Source organism: Lygodium microphyllum, chromosome 25 (genome assembly GCF_053477565.2).
Source record: "Lygodium microphyllum isolate KBCC chromosome 25, Lygodium_microphyllum_v1.1.10, whole genome shotgun sequence".
Lineage (NCBI taxonomy): Eukaryota > Viridiplantae > Streptophyta > Polypodiopsida > Schizaeales > Lygodiaceae > Lygodium > Lygodium microphyllum.
The window spans coordinates 29,470,090-29,490,779 of record NC_141159.1 but is presented as its reverse complement, the minus strand read 5'-3'; the positions used below and the strand labels follow the sequence as shown (position 1 = coordinate 29,490,779).

The 20,690-nt window shown below is 40.9% G+C and overlaps 1 protein-coding gene, 1 long non-coding RNA gene and 1 other non-coding gene across 3 annotated transcripts; 1 reads left to right on the top strand and 2 right to left on the bottom strand.

The window, feature by feature from the left end:
* Window positions 1–2,460: 2,460 nt before the first annotated feature.
* Window positions 2,461–3,154, bottom strand: LOC148014025 (uncharacterized). Its single transcript, XR_015688603.1, has 3 exons — window positions 2,788–3,154; window positions 2,588–2,692; window positions 2,461–2,493 (listed from the first exon to the last, which is right to left on the bottom strand). It is a non-coding gene; the product is annotated as an uncharacterized LOC148014025 (long non-coding RNA).
* Window positions 3,155–7,538: 4,384 nt separating this feature from the next.
* Window positions 7,539–15,938, top strand: LOC148014024 (uncharacterized). Its single transcript, XM_087666507.1, has 6 exons — window positions 7,539–7,694; window positions 8,758–8,853; window positions 9,338–9,520; window positions 10,495–10,601; window positions 10,720–10,825; window positions 15,759–15,938. The coding sequence occupies exons 1-6, from the start codon at window positions 7,539–7,541 to the stop codon at window positions 15,921–15,923; spliced, it is 813 nt and encodes a 270-aa protein (XP_087522633.1). The 3' UTR covers window positions 15,924–15,938.
* A 3,543-nt stretch (window positions 15,939–19,481) lies between these two features.
* On the bottom strand, window positions 19,482–19,584 carry LOC148014023 (U6 spliceosomal RNA). Its single transcript, XR_015688779.1, has one exon. It is a non-coding gene; the product is annotated as a U6 spliceosomal RNA (small nuclear RNA).
* Between the last annotated feature and the right edge of the window lie 1,106 nt (window positions 19,585–20,690).

Genomic DNA, 20,690 nt, shown 5'->3' with positions numbered 1-20,690 from the left:
CTTCCAACATCCTTAGACATTAGGTCCACTAAGATTCCTTTCCCGTTGTAGGAGAAACATGAGAACATCTCGAGCCACCCTAGTTCTCAAGCTAGCATAGGAGAAAACCTACCTCCATAGTGGCTTTTACACCACTGAGTCATTGGAAAGTGTCTAAAAGCAATGCACTTTTGGGATTTATCACCACTAGATTAGTGATATGGTGGATGATCTTAAGGGAAAGTCCATCTTTGAGAACCTTCACAATCCATTCACACAGAGACTTCAAATTGAGTGAATATTCTCCTAGCTAGCAATTCAATTTACCATGCTAATCCAAGCACATTGAAGTACACTATCACTTTATCAAGAAGATGGTGCTTGCAAGGAAGATAGACTTGATTGATGTGAAGATTGAAGACTAGGTAGTTTATATCTTTATCAAATCACTCGGAGCAGAGATAAGTTTATCTACTTTAGAGAGCTACTTGGAGTGTAGTAGACTTGAGCTTGAGGGAAAGTGTTGAGAATCAAGCTTAGTCTTAGAGACACCAATTGTAACCTTAGTTGTCATCTATCATGTGTGGCATAATAAATGAGTCGGTCTGACTCAATCATAGTTAGTCTGTGTGGTCAATCAGTGACCTATCTCTTCACTGTAGTGTGTAACTTAGTTGTTGTTTGTCAGTTATTCTCTCTCTATGGAATAATGAGAGAATGAGGGTACATTGCCCTTTGTTTTGATGACTCCATCATTTCTCTATGTGTGTGTGTGTGTGGGTGTGTGTGTGTGTGTGAACATAGTAGAATTGATTTTGATACATCAAAGCTTGTTTTGATTCTATAAAGTTAAGTTCTTTGGTATTCTTTCTAGTTTCAAAAGAGTTTATTTTACTAAATTATTTGCATGTGATTATTTCTTGATCTCATTGGAGTCTTACTTTCATAAACTGTGTAGATAAACTATTTTCTAAATCAATCCTTTGAAAGGAATACATGAAAATGCTAAGATGTAAGTTGAATAATCCTCAGGCTCCTTGAAAATTCAAACTATAAACTACCATAAATAGGTTGTATAATTTTGCTTTGTGTTGTTGGTTATAGAGCCCTCATATCAAGACAATAGTGATTCTTGTGGTTGGAGGGTAATTGTAAATACCAAGAGATTGGTAAAGTTTATTTATCTTAATGATAACAAATTTATAAAAGTAATATGAAAGATGTTTTTAACCTTAAGATAGTTTCACTTAAAAGATAGTGCATTACAAAATAACACTATACTAAGATTCTTTTCTTTCAAATGTGGTGTGAGAATTTTCCCATGATTATTACAATAGAGAGCATGTTTGGTATGTATGAGGAAAGCTTTTCAAGTAGATACTTAACAATTGCATACAACAAGGACAAGGAGACAAGGAGGGCATGGACAAGGAGGGGATAATATAGAGTGTGAAAGTAGAGAAAGAGGGGCCCTTAATACTTAAGGCAACCAAAGCATCAAAGAAATGCAAAAGAACTCCTAAAAAGGATGTTTCTTCTCACAAAAAGAAATAGCTTTTGTATATTGCCTTGTAAAATCTCATGTGTATAAATCGTTAAAAAATTATATTTTTCTCTCTCTTCTTTGATATTTGTAAAAAAAATTAGCATAGATATTTATCATTTAATAAGTGGAATCACACACACACACACACACACACACACACACACACACACAACTTAATATAAAAATTGCTATTTGTTATTAAGTTGGAATGCAAATAAATATGGCAATTCGATATATTCATTATGTAAATTTAGCTTCAGTTGATATAGTATACATAATGATCTAACCTTTAGTATTGTAATAATATCCTCATTGAGCCAAATATCAAGATCTACTAATATAGGATCTTTACTAAACTCATGATTCTAATCCAAAGCAATTAGACTCACTATAAGATACAGGCCTTATACCGACGTTTAAAGCAATGAAAATGTTCATAAAAAGAAATTGTCCCTGTCGTCACAAAAAATGTCGGTATTAGCAACATCATAGAACATTCGGTATCAACATCGTTATCAGCATCGCTATTTGCGTCGACGTTGATACCAACACAAATAGTGACGTTGATACGACGCTTTGCGATGCATGTTGGGATGCTGATAGTGACGCATGCAGTAAATTTGTGACGCTAATAGTGACGATAATAGGGATTCTTTTTTTGTGGCAGGGCAGTAGCACTAAGTGCTTTATTTGGGCCATACAAAATAGTTTCAGTAATGTGTACAATGCTTGTGTAAATAAAGGCAAAGTGTACTTGAATCATAACACTAATACATAAAATAAATACATAATCGCATAATGAAAGCGACCGGTACAATCATGGCAAGATACTACTACTACATAGAAAATGCCTACACAAATCACGTGACAAAAAAAGAAGAGTATGTGAGCTCCAGGGATCCAAGGGTGAGCTATAGATCCTTGCCATCCAAAACCTCGTCCCGTCATAAAGGAGCATTGAACGAACTCTGCAAAAAAAGAAACAACTACATATCAGTCCACCATACAATATGCATTTTAATTAAACTTAGTAACTACGGACAAGAAAGATGAGTGACTTACAGGGCCGCCACGCCCATACAATCGATCGATCAATATTATGAGACTGTGTCTCTCTGCATATCAAGTCTCTAGGTCGGTGGGATCGCGGTTTGTAGTAATGGAGTGCTGCAAAGAAAACAAAATACAACTCTTAGAAAAATGATTGTCAGTACAAGGGATATTGCAAAAAAATAAGCAAGTAGAACAAAAGAAAAACTTACAAAGTCCTCCAGATATGTCATGTGGTTGCCACTCCGAAGATGATGGACTACTCCTGCCTCCAATCGTACCCTCATCGCCTCGGGCTGTTGTCTCCAACGTCTTGGAGAATCTGTAGCCTCCTCCGTGAGTTGGCGCCAGTCGTTCGCGTCTAACCACTTAGGCTTTGAGGCCCCACTCTTAAGTGCTTTGCGTGCTTCCGATCGTCTGTGTGACATGTACACATGCATGCAGTCCATCATCCAGCTTGTGGAAAACCTATCTGCTACGAATGGTACTAGAAACTCCTCATGCAAGGATGCTACTATGTAGTCCTTGCTCCCCTTCAGTATGATTTTCTAATAATCCAAGACATTGTGCCAAAAAACTTGTTTGCACAACTCTCTCATACCGAGCCATCACCCTCCTCCCCTCATCATTCATGATGATGGCTCATATCCTATCATCTACAAGGTATCCATACCCCTTTGGAGTATGCCTACAAGGTATGCATACCCCTCTGGGGTATGCCTAAGATGTGTCCTCTCCCACTGCAACCACGCTCCTGGGCATATCTAGGAGACCCTTATACATCTGGTGTACCTATGGGGGTAGTATCTCTCAGAGTAGAGACCTATAGGGGTGCCACCTATAGACGACTGAGCAAAAGTTGAGCGACTAGAGTAGACATCCTCACAGGTGTGACAAATCCTACGGGTGACGCAACTCTAGCAGAACGACGAGACGGAGACACTGCGTCGGTATCTTCACAACAACCACATGAGCCACTCTCTCTTGAACCACCATGAGAGCGAGGAGTAGCACCTGTATCCCAAGCCAACCGCGGGCTCACTGCATCCAAGTCTCTGTAGCATCCCCCTGAACCACTCCCTCCGTTTGGCCTAAGTCTAGAGTATCGACCTCGTCTACTGAAAATTGAAGTATCAGAGCGCACAAAAGTAGATATAATAGAACGGCCTGATAGTATCCGAGAGCTCCTAGTATGCCATATCTTTGAATTGAGCAATCTGATTTGGAGACATACGCGTGAAGATCTCCTGTAGCTCCTTGCCACTCATCCCTTGACTCATCGTGCTAATCTAAAGATCCACAAAGGTCACCTGCACATACAAAAATTGATGTTAGCATAATCAATATAAATCATACAAAGCACGGTAATATAAATCTTAAAAAAATGATCTTACTTAAAATGCATATCTTATGTATCCTTATAAGTAATATACATCTGTTGGTGAGGCCGCCTTAGCTCCGAAGCACGTGTACTCTACTACCAGATGCCCAAAGTCATGGCAACGCAGGCATTGCCCTGGATGCTCAGTCACAATAACCTGTTGCCTAAAGGAGTGTCTGCTTGCCTTAATCTCTAGAAACTGTGGTATATTCTTTGTCTATTTTATTGCCATCCGTACCTTTGGGACTCCTGCGGGTGTCACTGCGTCCGTGAAAGAGGCGGGAAGGACAGTGCTGAAGAGCCCGTTCAATGTTTTCCACCAGTTGGTGATACTCTATTGCTAGTCCAAGGAAGAGTAGGGTGACCGGGTGTCTAAGGAAACTATTGTGGAGCACGAATGCCTCCACTGTGAAGCCACTATACCAGGGGACCATGTAGATGACCCCCTTCGTGGAAGCATAGGGTGAATTGGCCACTAACTCACGGGCTGTGTTTGCCGAGGTGAGTCGTACCACGAAGATCCCTTGCCCCATGAGAATCGCCTCCACGATCTGCGCCGTGCCAATGCGCAGCGTGGAGTGAAGCCAATCCCGAAGTTGAGTCCTGGATGGGGAGTGTCCTATGACCTGACCGAAGATCGCTGTTTGTTTTAGCTCCAGCTCTGTGGCACGGATTGCTAAGAGTTGTTCCTCAGAGAGGATGATGCGCAAGTTATTTGACTGGGGGACACTCGCAGAATGCATCAACGTCTGATCAGAGGTTTCCATTGCGTGTCTCTACTGAGAACCTACCAATCACACTGTTGAATTGCCGGAGGGGGGAGTGTTGTTGCAAGTGGAGGGAGCAACCGGGAAGGGGGGGAAGGTGTGATAGTGAGGACGGGGGGGGGGGGCGGGGGAGGGGGAGGGGGTTCTATTTTTTGACGGTAGTGGAGTTACCGGGCACTACGGGTGAGTATGTTAGATTGGAACCGCACGGGTGGGGGGCCTGGAGCCGTAGGGTGAAGGACACTTGGGTCGTCAGACTGGAGTCGCGGAGGGTGGTGGGCCTAAGTCATCCGCGTGGGGGCAGCGCGAATGGGGTGCAAGCGGTTGGAGCCACAGGGCGATTGGGGTGTAGGCACGAGGGGCACAAGAGGCGGCGCAATGGAGATGCAGGCAACGGGAACCATAAGGCGGGGAGGGGGCGCACAGGGGGAGGCAGTGTGATGGCGAGGAGGGAGAGGCGCAGTGTGATGGCGAGGATGGGGAGGCGCAACGTGATGATGAGAAGGGGGGGGGGAAACGTGATGGCGAGGAGACATGCGAGAGGAACCGGGGGGGGGGGGGGGGCGTTGGCCAGTTGGCAGGAGTTGGCAGGGGCACTGTTCGATGGGGGTTCGATGGCGGGGGCGAGGGCAGCGGCGCATTAGTAGGGAGCTCTACTACTTCCAGGGATGTGTAGACAAGAAAAAAATAGAGTCCTCATCTAAGTGTTCAAAGCCTTAGAATAGGTGATAATCCATATCTCTAGACTTGCAAACACACTAAATCTGCTGCGTTTGGCTGTAGAAGAGTCCGAACAGAGAGAATAATTAGCCACACCTGTAAGAGCACAGTTGCAAATGTCTTGCCTTTGTTGAAAGCACCTAAATCTGCTGTGTAAGGCTGTAGAAGAGTATGAGCGGAGAGAATAATCAGCTACAACTACAAGACCACAGTTGCAGATGTTCCGCCTTTGTTGGAAGCACCTGTAAAACACAAAAAATGTGCATTTTCTGCAGCAAACACGAGGCTGAAAATTTGTGTTTTCAGCATTAGGGTGGTCTTCTCTAAAGGAAACCTTTATGTCCTCACTTAAGCGATGATACCCTGTGAGAGTGCACAACGGAAGAGGTACACGAACATGGAGAGAAAATAAGAAATGCTTGCTTTGAATAGAGCTGCCTCCTCAAAGCACATGAAAGACATATCAGAGCTCCTAATGTCCCCCTTTGACTTAGTTTGAGGTTTACAGGCAAGAGATGACAGTGCATGACAAACATGATTGCTAACAGCCTTGTCATTTGATCAATGTGCATTCAGTATTAGACTTCCCATACCACCTACTCACACCGTTGTAGTGTATGAATGTGACGGCCTATGGGTTAAGAGTCCAAGAGTGGTGATAATGCAATAATGCGCACAATAACATATAGGGCCTTGAGTCCTATAAATAGGATTCAGCTGCCCTAATCCTATAGTGGTCCTAGTGCGTTTACACTAGGGCACTTTAATGACCATTGCGATCAATGCTGCTAGTGCCCATCTAGATGTCTGCAACAAACTCTGCTAAGGAGAAAAACTAGTAAAACCCTTCTTTTCTTGAACAAGAGTGATTCTTGATCTCCAGCTGTACTCTAGAATTCGTAGTGGCTGCAGCAGACACTAAACCTTCAATTTTCAGAAAATAAAGACCTCCTTTTCAAGCTTCATCCTCGTTTCCCTTGAATACACTTTTGCAAATTTGTTACTCTGTTATTGATCACCTATGACATTAACTTTTCCATAACATTCCCTATTGTATCCTAGATCACCCTGAAACCCCTTGCATTTTGCTATTGCAACTATCACTGTTGCTGCTGCTCATACTCTCTGACTCAAAGCATATCAATGCCTTCCATAAGAACTCCCTGCTTGTAGAGTGGAATACCTGCAAGCACTTCTGCTACTGTTACTCACAGAGTTCATATCTTGCTCAAATGCATGACAGTGTTAGTGCTGCAGACTTTTGATTGTTGCTGCAGTATCTGTTAGACCTGCTGTAACTGTAAAAGACCTGCTTCTTTGTCATGCACTTGTGCAATCCCTGTTTCTCTTACTACTGCCGGTGCTCCTGCTTAAAGTTCAACTCCCTCTCAAAGTCATGACGTAGATTTTCCATTGGCAAAAAATTCTGCGATTTCTGTTGGTACTGCTCTGCTCAGAACTCATCTCCTGCGCACTTAAATGTAAGCACTGAAAACTTCCTGCTTGTATACATTCAACTTGGGTCGCAGACGTGTATCATCTAGTTGGCATTAGACAACTCAGACATGACAAAAGCCAGTTAAGTTCTTTTTATTTTCACCTGACATGAGAGACCTCAGCCCTCAACAGTGATGCAGACTTTTCTAATGACTACAGCAAACATCTGGACCTGCTGCATCAGAAAAAACCTAGCTCTTCCTCATGTTTCACCTGAATACACTCCTATAATTTCTGCTGCTATTGCTGCTTGTTCAAAGCACAATCCCTGATAAATGCATTGTAACAATCCTCTCTCCCTTACTAGCAACACAATCCACGAGCTCAAAGGAATCTTCATATCCCTGACAACCACTTTTTAACCCTCCTGCATCCCATATCACGATTGTCTACAACAGTTTCTGTCACAATAGATAATAAGATCCACATGTTCAGCATGCACTCTGTGTTCCTCTCACCTCCTTAACATTACTAACAAGCCTTCAATTAGAAGACTCTTATTCCTAACTCCTTACCAGTAACTCACAACTTTGTAGGGGCCAACATTTCAAGACTAGAGAGAACTTTTCCACAGTACTTACATGCCTGCCTAAAATCCATGCCCAGACCAGAAGTTGAGGCTTGTGGCTTTTCATCCACCAACATCTGTGATCAGCTGCCCTGCATGCACAAACTGCTGCCCTACTTCTCATCAACATATATGCTGCTGTTGCCCAGCTCATGTGATCTTACACATGCCTTCTCTTGCAATCAGGTGCATGGCATTCTACTCTACTACAACTGCAGCTATTCGTAGCTGCACTGGACTTTATATTTACAGAGCATTTCAGCTGTGCTATCCTGCATACTCTTGCGCTTTGTATTTGCAGAGCACGTCCTTGCCCATCTAGGACAATCCGTCAATCAGTTTTCGCTTGATTCACTCATCCATGAACGTGCTATCTGGTGTTCCTCTTACCACACACTGATGCCCTTGGGCCCATCCTGCACTCGCAATCTTGCTGTAGACTTGTCAGCAGAAGATCTCGATCACTCCATTGCTGAAGACCTGGGTTGACATCAAGATGTTCTCTTGATGCAAGTGGATACAGCAAAAGCTTTCAATATTATGCATTGGGATTTCATATCTAGGACAAGTGGGCAAATGAAGTGCACAAAGAACAAGCAAACTTGAATAACAAATAACTGCTCAGCCCTATAGCTTAAAAGGAAGCATGCACAATGAACCTCTACTGAGGCATAGAAAAGATACTTTGTATGCAAGGGGCATTAGTTAAGGCACCAAACTATTGTAGAAGCTTGAATAAAGTCAAGGCTCCGATCAGACAGTGGTGATATGGTCTCATAGGCGTTCAGGATGCTCAAAGAGGTGGACTTGTCTGTGTGGCCCTGAAAGTAGAGTTGGATGATGCGACAAACAACAGGGGTGGTGTGTGTTGGATCATATGGATTGTGGATATGACGAGCTCTGTTACCAGTTTGTGCGCTAATCCTAAACCCATGACACAAAGTAATCTCTTGATGACAATCAGGAGTCCATGGCAATACTTTTAGTTGATGGTCACCATTGACTATTTAGAACTTTGTAGACTTTGGGAAATGATTCAGGGATGTGCACATGCTATAAGATTCATTCAAGGTTGGCAGATAATATGGCTAATGTCATGTGGACACTTGAGTGCACTCACTGGAGGAGGTTGGTTTGGCAACATTGGGTTGAAACTGAACGTCATAGGTCTGATGCCTTTGCATGACATGACATTAACACAATGAATGATCTTTTTGATATTGATTGGCAGATCCTTACTTTTCTGCAGATTTGTAACTTGTCGAAGCTGAGGCTTAGAATGCATAATCGGCCTATTCGGAGGAAGGTCAAGGAACAGATAATTCCTTTGGAGGCTGTGCCTCCGGTTATTCATGCCACCAATTATAGCATTGATCATATTGGCATTAGAACATACCAATTGTTGTGATCTCAATGACATCACACACCACATCTTGAAGGATGAGTGAGGTATTTGGTATTCACTAAAAAATCTATTGTTTGGCAGCTTGCAGCAAGGGGCATGTTAAAGTCCCATTGTAGTGGTAACTGATCAGATATAGTTGCCCAGCTCCATACCCATGAGTGCAAGTTGCTGCAAACATGTCCATTGTTCTGCATGACTTATTGCTTTTCTGTAAGACTATAGTCTTATTATATGATGATTATTGAAGCCTCTCCAATAGCATGTGCATGCTTATATAAATGCACCTCAAGAATGCCAGTCTCTGCTCTATCTTTTAAAGCACACACTCTTCTGGCCACAGTTACTTTTTTGAAATCTGGTTATTGGGAAATGGTTTACACCACAAATTTACTTGCTGTGTCTGGCCTGTTTGGAAAAATTACAGGAGCTACAAGGTGTGGATGCAGCTCTTAGTAGGCTAGAGTGCCTACTTTTAGAGCCTGAGATAGGACCTGGAAAACGACATCTGACAGCTGCATGCACAAACCTGGAAAAGATACGACAACTGAAAAAAGAAGTTGAAGCGCTTGAGGCTTCTTTAAGAGCAAAGGCCACAGGCACGGTACAGGTTTTTACTGACTGTCAACCCATCTAGAACTAGGGCATTATACATGGTCCAATTGAAGAATAGCAGCTATCTGTTTCTGTTTCACGACTCTAAGTCAATAAGTATGCCTAACAGTCTGCTTACTTTCAATTGGGAACTTCTTAAAGCCATAAATTATTTGTCCTATGTCAGATGTACCATCTGTCTAATGCATTTGCCAGTAGCATATAGAATGTGTCTATTATGAATCATTGTGGCTGGTTGTGATCTGGATTACAGCAAACCGATTACCTGCAAATGTATTTTCAACAAGTTGGAGAGAACAAATTGGTCAAGCCTTATTAGAAGAGTGTTAAATCATTTTATACACAGTTGTAGACAAAGATGAAAAAGTTAGAGAAAATATGTTACAGCATCCTGCCAATGAATAGCTGGTCAACCACAAATGTCAAATAGCCAAGTTGGCAGTTCGTAAAGCATTTTCCTATGGTTGGGTGAAGTGTTGCCAAATAAACTGAGAGGATAAGCAATAATTGTGTTAAATCCAGCTGAAGTCATATAAGTGCCAGGCTGATTGGCTCTTTGAATTTACCTTCAAGGTCACCACGAGGATATTCTTAGCTACTTTTGAGAACATCTGAACTGTTAGAATTCCCACACCAGATCAATCTCTTTTGGCCATTGGAACATATTTTTTAAGGATCTCTTTTTTTTAAGGATCTCTTTTTGAGAACATCTGAACTGTTAGAATTTTTTAAGGATCTCTTTTGGCCATTGGTAATTAAAAAAAAAGAAGGATCTATCTCTCTCTCTCTCTCTCTAACTCATTTGTTCACCTAGTCAAGATGCTCCCACCTTGTGAAAATACCCTTCTTAGGTTTTCTCTCCCTGATATGTGTTTGTACACTCTTATTGTCAGTTACCATAAAAAACCTTCAATGTTTCCATAAGTTTGTCATGGATACACAAGATGATTACACTGCTTATTTTCACAGGCAAAGGAGAATCCATCAGGACGACGCCAAAGAAGACAGAAGGGAAACATGGACTGGGGAAACTCACGTTCTGATGATGATCTCAATTGGCAACAGGGCAGAAAGAGGTGAATCTAGTGATTTGGATACCATAATGTTCCTTAATTTTGTTGTACCTGATTTACTTCTTCCTGGATCTTTGGATTGAGTTGATTGTTTTACTTGGGACTCCTTACCTTGGACCAGGATAAATAATGAGGACACTAAGACTGAAGGGATTGCTAAGTTCCTACCCTTTTTGTCTAGTAGGAACTCTGGTGCTGGTACCAATGAATCAGATTCAGAAAATGCAGTAAGCATTCACTTTACTCAAAATCTATATTGTATTGGACTCCTTTTGTATGGTGACTCAATCTATGATTTGCTGTGTGCAAATGGTTTAGAGCTTAGAAGGAGACAAAAGAACAGATACATATTTTGCAATATGTGTGTATGCGCGTGTACACACACACACACACACACACACACAAAGAGGCACTTTTTTTTTGGTGAAATTGATGTTCCGATTAAAACAATGTAAACTTATGATGCTATAGAAAAGGTATCGGGAAGAATGTGTCAAAAACATTGGGAAAACACACAACATACAAATGATATATGTCCAAGGAGAACATAAATCCTATCAAAAACAGTCTGCAAAAAGAGAGTACCGATCAAGATCATTGTCATGAAGTCTAAGGCAATCATACGATGATTGCTAAAGAGATCTTTCGAAAAAGTATAAGGATCAACTGCAATGTCACCAAAGTTTATACGTTTCTTGTCTTCCAGATGGTTAAAAGTGCCCAAAATCTGACCCAAGCCAGAAAGTGAGAAAAACATCCAAGTGCTGTAGGTATAATCCCAAACTACTGCCAAAAGTAGCAAAATGGAGTCTTGCTCTCAAGTAAGTAGACTATCCATCCAGAAAAGTATGAGTTGAAAGACAAAACCATAGAATGGAAGGGATAGTGTCCAAAGGTGCAGAACATTTTTGACAAGCTGAAGTTGTAGTGCCTCTTTTCACAAGAAGAACATCAAAAGACAAAACACCAACCAAACATCTCTACAAGGAAAGTCTCGATTTTCCTTACATTTCCCTATGCAATATAAGGCCTTCCTCTATCATGTTAAAGTTCTTGTTATGTGCCAGATGAGACTAGCGTGTTCCTTTATCCAAATGGAAGGAAGAATATGCTTATAAACTGATTTGGTAGTGTCCAACAACAATGAGAAAGGGCTAGCATCAGGCATGAAGAATGCTACAAAGCAGCCAACTGCAATTGGCCAATCTAGACCAAGAATTAGGAAGAATAGGTTGAAAAAGTTTGAGAAGATGCCTGATTTTCCTCCAAATAGGCCAGCAGTGCCTACCCAAATGATAATGAGTAGGGGCATTAGCAAAACAAGGATTGTATCCCTAATCATCTTCCACTTCATGTATAAAATACATGTATGCCTTTTTGAGCTAGAAAATAGGCTCCTCTTGGTCCTTGCAAAGCAACAGGCAAATTGAACATCCTACTCCACTGGATACTTCCAAGATGCATGGAATTAGCATGTAATGGTTGTCTAGGTGTCCATTTCAAATCAACCAAAAATTGCTTCCAGGATAGAGCAAGCTGTGTGGAACAAGGGGAGTCATTGATTTGATCCTCACAGAAACCAAAAACAGCTTCCTAACGAGTAACAAACCAATCTCGGAAAGTAGTAGTGTTCATGTTTTGACCCATGGTTGCAAGCATCTTAGTCCAAGGGTGAATTTGTTGCACAGATTCAAGCAATAAAGAAGCTCTTCTAGCCAGCATGTAATAATCAATATTTAAAATATTAAGACTACATGAAGCTTGGGAGAGCTCAACTTGTCAGTTGACAACATCCTAATGCCTTTTTTGTGTTTGGAAGATTTCTAGAAGATCTCAACTGCCATAGACATAAAAACTGAAACATCTGGACTATATGTAGGCCATTGTAATTGATTGCACAAATTGAAAGTGAACTTGTAGAGGCCATCTATATAACTTCCAATAATCATATTTGACACGAAGCTTTTGCATAATCCAATCTCATTTGCCTTAAAGTCATATTTCAGCAGCCTAAAGGATATCCCAAATGTTGGACAATCTGATCACAAAGGGGAATCTCACTAGGATAAAGGAGAGAATTCAAGTGACGCTTCTTAAGAAATAGGATTTTTGAATTGCAGAAATTAACCTTAAGACTAGCAGCCAAACCAAAAATTTCCAAAGCTTCATGAAGGTGGCAACATCACTTTCTTTAATTTTTGGCATGAAAAAGGAATCATCAGCATATGCTTGTGTTGGAAAATGAGAAGCATTTGGTAATTCAAATCCATGCAACTACCCATCAGCAATTAGAGAATCCAAATATACAAAAAAAGGTTGATAGCTTCCGAGTATAGTACAAAACTCAAAGACAACCTTGGAGAATTGATTGCCCAAGTTCAAGTATTAGATGAAGTAAGTAGCTCCTAAAATACCAGAAGCCTCATTGTCCTCATAAAGCCCAAAAACTAGATTTTGTATTTTAGGACCAAAGCCCAATCTTGCCATTTTTTGTGCAATGAAATCAAAGGCCTTCTCAATTTCAACCTGCATAACTAGAATATCGTGATTGGTATACTTGGCGCCATCATTGGGAATGTACACATTTGCTATATAGTCATTGATATGCCTTCTTGGAACAAATCCTTATTGTGCAAGATGTAACCCATTGTAAAGAAAACCTTTGGTACAATTAACCAACATTTTAGTCACCAAGTTTATAGATGATAGGCATCAAAGTAAGTGGTGTCTGTAAGAGTGTTGTGCTGTCGAAGTGTATGACTGGACTAAAAGAAAATAGTGGACATGGAGAGAAGAGAGAGTGAAAGAGACAATAGAATGTTGAAGACTCTAGAAAATGAATGCTAAATATAGAAGGGTGGATATGTACAAGTGTTGAACTAAAAAATGCATTATAACTTAATTAGCTCTTAATTGCAACCTCAAAACTCAAAACTACCAAGCTTTTATTGAAAAGAAACGTGATCCTAGAGACTGTCTATGTCCCATAAGCCAAACCCTAATTTGGGAGGATCCATCCACCTAAAAATAGTCAAGTTGCTTATCACTTAGCCTCAATCTCGTTTCTGCAGCTTGTAGGTGCCTTATCTCCAGCTCCTTGTTGCTGTTAGCGATTGTTTCTAGCCTGTTGCCATCATCGGAACAACTTCCTTTATTGCTGTTTATCCTCTCCTTCTATCGCCAATTGTTGATGTCATCAGTTGACCCTGCATTTGCTATACCAGCATTGCCATGACTTAGCTAGATTTGCGTTTTCCTGTTCTAGCATGTCGCCCAACTTTGCCACATCATAATTGAACAACTTTTCTTGATTTTGCCTCCGACTGCTCCATTAGGCATTATGTGCAAGGGAAGTAGGCTGGTCACAAAAACTCAGTAGTTCGGAGGCTGAAATCTGGTAAACATGGCACTTTACCACCAATTGGAGGCTGGAAACTGATCACCAAGGCTGTAAATAGCAGGGTGCTGACTGAGGGAGGTGTGTCAAATGCTGTATGGGCCTTCACTGCACAAAATGCAAGGTAACTGATGTGGGTGATGAGGTTGATCAGCAGGGCAGCCAGCTGTAGCAGTAAACACAGCTGTCTGGGGCAGTAAATGTAGTCACCAACAGCTAAGAAATGTCGCTAGTAGTAGTGGACAGGCACCAAGTGGAGGGGCTGCAGTTGATGATGGATGGACAGCAGATGGTGATGGGGTGCAGGCTGGAAATAAGGCGTCGGCAATAGTAGAGAGGGTGAAGACTGATGTGACTTGCAAAATAAAGATGGGTTGAATGGTTGGTAGTCTGCCTATTTAATAGATGTAGAAGGATCCTTGCAAAGTAAAGAGCTAATCAGATTGTTATGCATTTTTAGCTCAACAAGGATACTGATGCTCTTGGTTTGTGAATCATGGGTGGAAAGTTTGGTATTCTTTAATGAAGGCTATGAATACAAAGGTGTACCTATGCATGATGTTGAGAGTGCTTTTTGTGTTTATTGATCTTGTTGTGTTGTCTGTTGTAATTAGACAGGCCCTCAATACATTGTGTACCACCGAGTGTTGGAAGTTTGTGATGCTATACCTTGTCTCTTGAGCTATAGGAGGTTTTGGAGTTGTATGTAAGTGTGTTTGGATATATGAGCACTGATATTATTCTACACACTCTCTACATGTTGTGTACCACCTAGTGTTGGCCATAAAGTTTGTGATGCTATACCTTGATATTATTCTACATGCTCTCTACATGGTGTGTACCACCTAGTGTTGGCCATAAAGTTTGTGATGCTATACCTTGTCTTATGCACTAGGAGGTTTTGGGGTTGTGTACGTAAGTGTGTTTGGATATATGAGCATTGATATTATTCTACATCTCTCTTGCTTTGATGTGACTTGTGTCTTGGTGTGGATTTTAGTTCTTGTTGGTGTGGTGATCTAAGGCAGTGTTCTATTTTTCTTATTCTCTTTTAGCTCTACAACATTTAGCTAAAGCTTGCATTGAGTTTGAAGTAGTTCCGTTATACTTCTGTTGGAGAGCTGAAGCCAAAGCATGATGCATAGCCTTAAAGTCAGATTCAGTTTCTAGTCAGACTTACACAAAGTAGGTTCAATTTCTTTTATGGGGACAAAGCAGCCAAGAAGCAAAACTGGTTTTTGAATTCTGAAAAAGTCAGTCACAAAGGAAACATGGTAGAGGGATGAAGCAATGCCCATGAGGGAGTGGGGTTTGCTGGCTGCCAATGCAAATACGACTTTGTGTGTAGTGTTTCATGTTAGTTGATAATTAGAATAATTGGTACTTTGCTGATGGTGTTTGAAAGCATATAATGAATGATGGATGATGTACCTCGGTCCTTTGGAGACTGATTTTTACAAAGAATGAGCCGGGTCTTCAATTTTCACTAGCATCTGTTGAGATAGTTTTGAGTTGGTTTGCGATGGAGGCATCACCCACTTTTTTCCCGATCCTTTGGCTGCACATACAACTAGTTCATTATGTTTTTGTGCTACTTGGGTGCACATGGACACTTAGATCTGTTGACTGTTCATAATTTACCATATCTATACAGAATTTGAAGCTGTCACTAAAGGAGGGCAGCTCGATTGTTGATTAGAAAACTAGTCAAGTTTATGCTACATGTTCGAGAGCTGAACTTCTTCTTGCCATCCATTCCTCAGGATGATGAGAGCTTTGAGCGAGCTGCAGCTCTTGCTTTGCAAGAGGCTTCAACTGTATCAAAAGAGATCCAGCGCTTTGAACTTCTAAGGCTAGAATTAATGGATCTTGAGAAGCGAATTCAGGACTGTGCGGGTGAACATCATAATGAACAGGTAATGGAATAATATGTTTGTTTTCACAAATTGTCGTCTGGAGAAAAGTTTCTCTTATTGGTTCTGCCTGAATATGTTGGTATTGGGGGGATCAAACTAACTGGGTAAAACATTATTCAAAGTTTGGAGTCTGATTTTCGAAAGGGAGATACTGGAAAAGCCAAGATGGTTTAGCATATGCATGGGAGTTTCTGCTGTATGTTTGGTTTTTGCACTATGAATGTGTGCATTAAAGCAATGGTTTATGATGGTGCAAGGTAATTTTCTGGCTTCAACTATAAGCTTAAGCAATGAGCATGCTTCTGCTAATCAACACTTTTTACACCACATTTGGATGTATGGCATAGCTACCTCGTGGCACTAATTTCCCTAGTTTTCTCAAAGCATGATTTGCAGTCTTTCAAAAATTTTTATGGCCAACCTGATTTTAGAGAAATGTAGTTGGTTGTCCGGCTGTTATATTTATAGGTATGTTAATTTTGTGTGACATTATTTACGGCCAGTGATTGCATACAATGAACCTCATGGATGTCGCATTATTATCCAATGCATTCTTAATGGACATGTGAGTTATAGGATTGGTTTTGCATATGCTCAAATAGTGTTTGCTTGCAAAGCTGCTTTATTGTAAGCAATTATTTCCACTATCCTCAATTGGCAAATGCTTTTATTTGTGGAAGCTTAAAAAATCTCATATGTATGAGTATAATACAAGTCATAATTTGCACATGATTGAAAGGGAAAACGTGTCATGGAGAAATATGCTTTCTGCTTTGAATACGCTTGACTTATGGAGTACAAGTTGCTCTGATAAAGGGGCTTTACTTTTCATCATAATGTATTCACAGATTATGGAGCTACTTATTTTCTTGATATATGTCCAACGTGTACAATATAGGGCTATCTTTATGAAATGAGCCTTGATTGAGGATCATTTATTAAATGTCTTGGATATGAAAATTTGCTACAATTCTACTAATGCTAACAAAAGTGGTACTTTCTTAGATATGCTTCCTATATAAATTGTAAACTTATGGTTCCATTGGTCATGGGATGCACACACATTACTCAGCTATGAAGTTGTCTTCAGTTATAATCATTCTATCTTAGCTTCTCAAAGGAACGATGGACCTCTCAAAGAATGCTCGCAAATGATGCTAGACAATAATATACACTATTATAGCAACTCTTTGATCTTGCTCGCATTTGGATGGGGTTGCAGTTTGATTTGCCAAGTGATGATCTGCAGCTGCTCACAAAAGGAATAACTTAGTAAACAGCAGCTATTTATTGATGCTGATTTCTAGGATATGTTGTTCAATTCTGTGTTCATGCATTTGGATGAATAGGAAGGTCCATGCTCAGTTCGCAAGGAGATTTAAACAAGTTAGGGATGTGCAAGCATTAGAGGTAGCATGGCACCAGTTTGCTGCCCATTTGCAGGGAGCTTTGACAGAACATGGTAGGTGATATTTAAGTGAGCAGAGTCTGAGCTTTTTTTACTTAACAGGAGATTTAAAATGCAGCATGGAAAATATGAGTTTTACCACCAAGTGACATTAGAAAGTTGCAAAAATGATAGGTTAGATCTAGTCAACCTTATATTGATAAAGCTTCCCTTCTAGGTCTTTCGTCGAGGGACTGCAATATTTACTAGACAAAAGAAACACATTCATAAGTTTAAAGATGGGGAATGGACAAGATTATTTCTTTTTTTTTCTCCCGTAATCCAGTGGCTACCCTAGTGGTAAGCCACTTGTTTTATTAACCCGCTGACCCAGGTTCAAATCTCCCCTTTTATGAACTCAAGACCATCTGGTCACCATGCATTCAACCCAACCAACTGAGCTACATCCGTTTGGTCCAGCAGATTATTTCACAGCTCAAATAAGTATTTACTGCATAGTTTTGGGAAGCATTTGATGAATTGGCTTCTTTTATATTAATGTTGTCTGCTTCTGAGCTTTTGCTATCTTGGGCTCATGAGATTATGACTTTGGATAAGGAAAAAGAATGAAATGCCCTTCTCATGTTGGGATTGAACAATGGTAGGATTTTCTTGCAATTCAGGAAAAAACTTTGGTGGAAACGATAAATTGGTCCTAGATTTTGGGTACTACGCCTTGGCAATCATAACTGTAGTATAGTCGTAAACTCTAATGACTAAGCTAGGGTTGTATGGTATGATCCATATGATCCGTTCAATCCGTGGACTTAGCATGGTACTAAACATACACAAAAAATGTCGGATAAAATACGACATTCCATAGAGTCATTAAAAATACATAAGAAATTAAGGATAAATATGTTAAATATAAACTTTATACTTGGTGCTTCAACATCATGAATTTTGACCCATTATGCAAATTGTAAATAGAGTGACCACTAACAAGGTAAGTAGTCCAGATGTTTGTGAAAAAGAGAGCTAGGCAAGTAATAAGTGTCAACTTCTCACTAAGTCACTAACTTATAGTACATAGAAAAATTATAGGCACTAAACAAAAGATTGTAGAGGGCCTGGGACTTATCACCTTAGAGCCTATATCACATGAGTCATCAAATCCATCACACTGAGGCGAAACCATGATAGTGAGATTGAGTGGAGTTAATCTCCTCAAGCTCCATGTAGGTGTCTCTAAATATGGCAACCTGCTCAACATCTTTCTCTTTGTGCACACTTACCAATTGGGTCCCCTATTAACTTGAATGTTACGAGTTTGGATTATGGCACAATATTTGCAAGTCCATCAATAGGCACTGGTTCTATTTGTGGTGCTTTCTCAAGGTGAGTTGTGTGCGATGTGAATGATTCTTGAAGAGGCTTAGGTATTGTGATACAAATAAAACATACTATATAGATAGTGGGAGAAGATGGTAGAGGAAGAGGAGGATGTAGAGGTAGATGAAGGGAGAGAGAAGAGTAGAGAAGGTAATAAGAGAGAGTTAGAGGAAGAGGAGGCGGTAAGCAAGGTAGAGATAGAGGTAGATGAAGCGGAAGAGAAAGAGGTTAAAGCAAAAAAGCAGGGGTAGAAAGTCACCTTTTCCAAGCTCTAATGGTTACTTTTCAAGAAAAAGAAAAATCAAAAATTTTGACTGTCTAAAGCTGTACAAATCACAATTGGATTTAGATGTGTATGATTCGGCATAATGGACATTGGACATCTGCATACATCTGGAATCGGACGTATGAAATAGCCATTTCATACTTAACCTGTTCTGGGGGAAAAAAGGTTTTGGCTCCCAACTTACAAAACAGCATTGCTTTTGCTTGACAACTTTCTAACCTACAGGATACAGTGACTGTTTGGAAAAGTGCTCAGCCTGTGTAAATCAACTACAGAACCAATGTGTGCAGCCAGCGTGCTCAGCTTGTGTGCAGAACCAGTGTCTGCTCAGCCTATTCACTGTATTGCTGTGCAGTGTGCTGGGCCTCATCACAGAGAGCTTGGCTTACCCTCTCTCTCTCTCTCTCTCTCTCTCTCTTTGGTGCTGGCATGTTGAGTGCTCTTTTCTCGATTCGTGTGCTTTGAGTGCTTTACAACCTGAACAAGCTCTCTCTCTCTCTCTCTCTCTCTCTCTCTCTCTCTCTCTATTTGTGTGTGTCATCCTTGCACAAGGGCCATGCTAATCTTCTTAGTATCGTTCCAGTTTTATCAGATGTCTTTGAAGAGACAAGCTCTCTCTCTCACATAACTTGAGCATGCTGCCCCCTAGGGACATTCATCTCCCAGCTCACCTCCATCCTCCACCCAACTTCTCTCGAGAGCTTTCTACACTCCACACACACACACCCGACTTTGGACCATGCTTCGAAACTAGTGTTATGATGATGAGTGCAGGGAGCTATAGAGACAACTCTGGATTCAAGGAGGACTAGGGTCTATTACAGAGAGAGAGGCGCACGGGCAAATGAAGACCCTGACTTGTTGTCAACGATGGGCATATGAGGAGTCACAGTATTGGGATCTATACCATTTATTCATGAGTAGAGGTGTAGCCACAGCATGGCGCAAATTGTGGGGTCATGTTGCCCCACACCCATTAGTGACCCAGAGACATGGCACTCCTACGTAGAGGGACTATATGATGTACCACACTAGCCACCAATTATCCACTTGTCAAAGCCTCGCCCTACAATATGTACCCTCTTCGCATGTGATATGGTAGGAGAGGGATAGAACATCTACAACATGGACGGTTGATGGATCACATAGGTATTTTTGTGAGCACTCCATTTATGCAGTGGACATTTTGGTTCCACTCCTTGCTTTAATATTCAATAGGGCTCGAGTAGGAAGCTTCCCAAATGAGTGGACCATGCATTTCATTGTGCCCATCCACAAGTCAGGAGGCCCCCTAGATTCGAGTAACCATGGAACCATCATGCTGGGCCACACATTAGCAAATATATATGGAGCAATGATGGAGACAGAGCTCAATGCATATGCAAAGAGAGGGAGATTGAGAGTTGTAGGATAGACTAGTTTCGAACAGGGGTTCTCTACACTCCACCGCATCCTCACCTTGAAGAGCATGATTGAGCAGACGAAAATGAGAAAGAAGAGCCTTGGTTTTATAGTCTTTGCTTCAAACGTTTGATATTTTGTTCTCTTATATTCTTATCCACACTATTAGGATGATGTGATTGTAAAAGGGCATTGGACAAGTGAAAAATTCCCTTGTGAGGGCATTGTTCAGCGGCACTATTGCATGCAATTGGTACATGATGTTGTCATTCGTGGTGGGTAGTCCTGTCTTTATTCTTTTCATCCCATACGC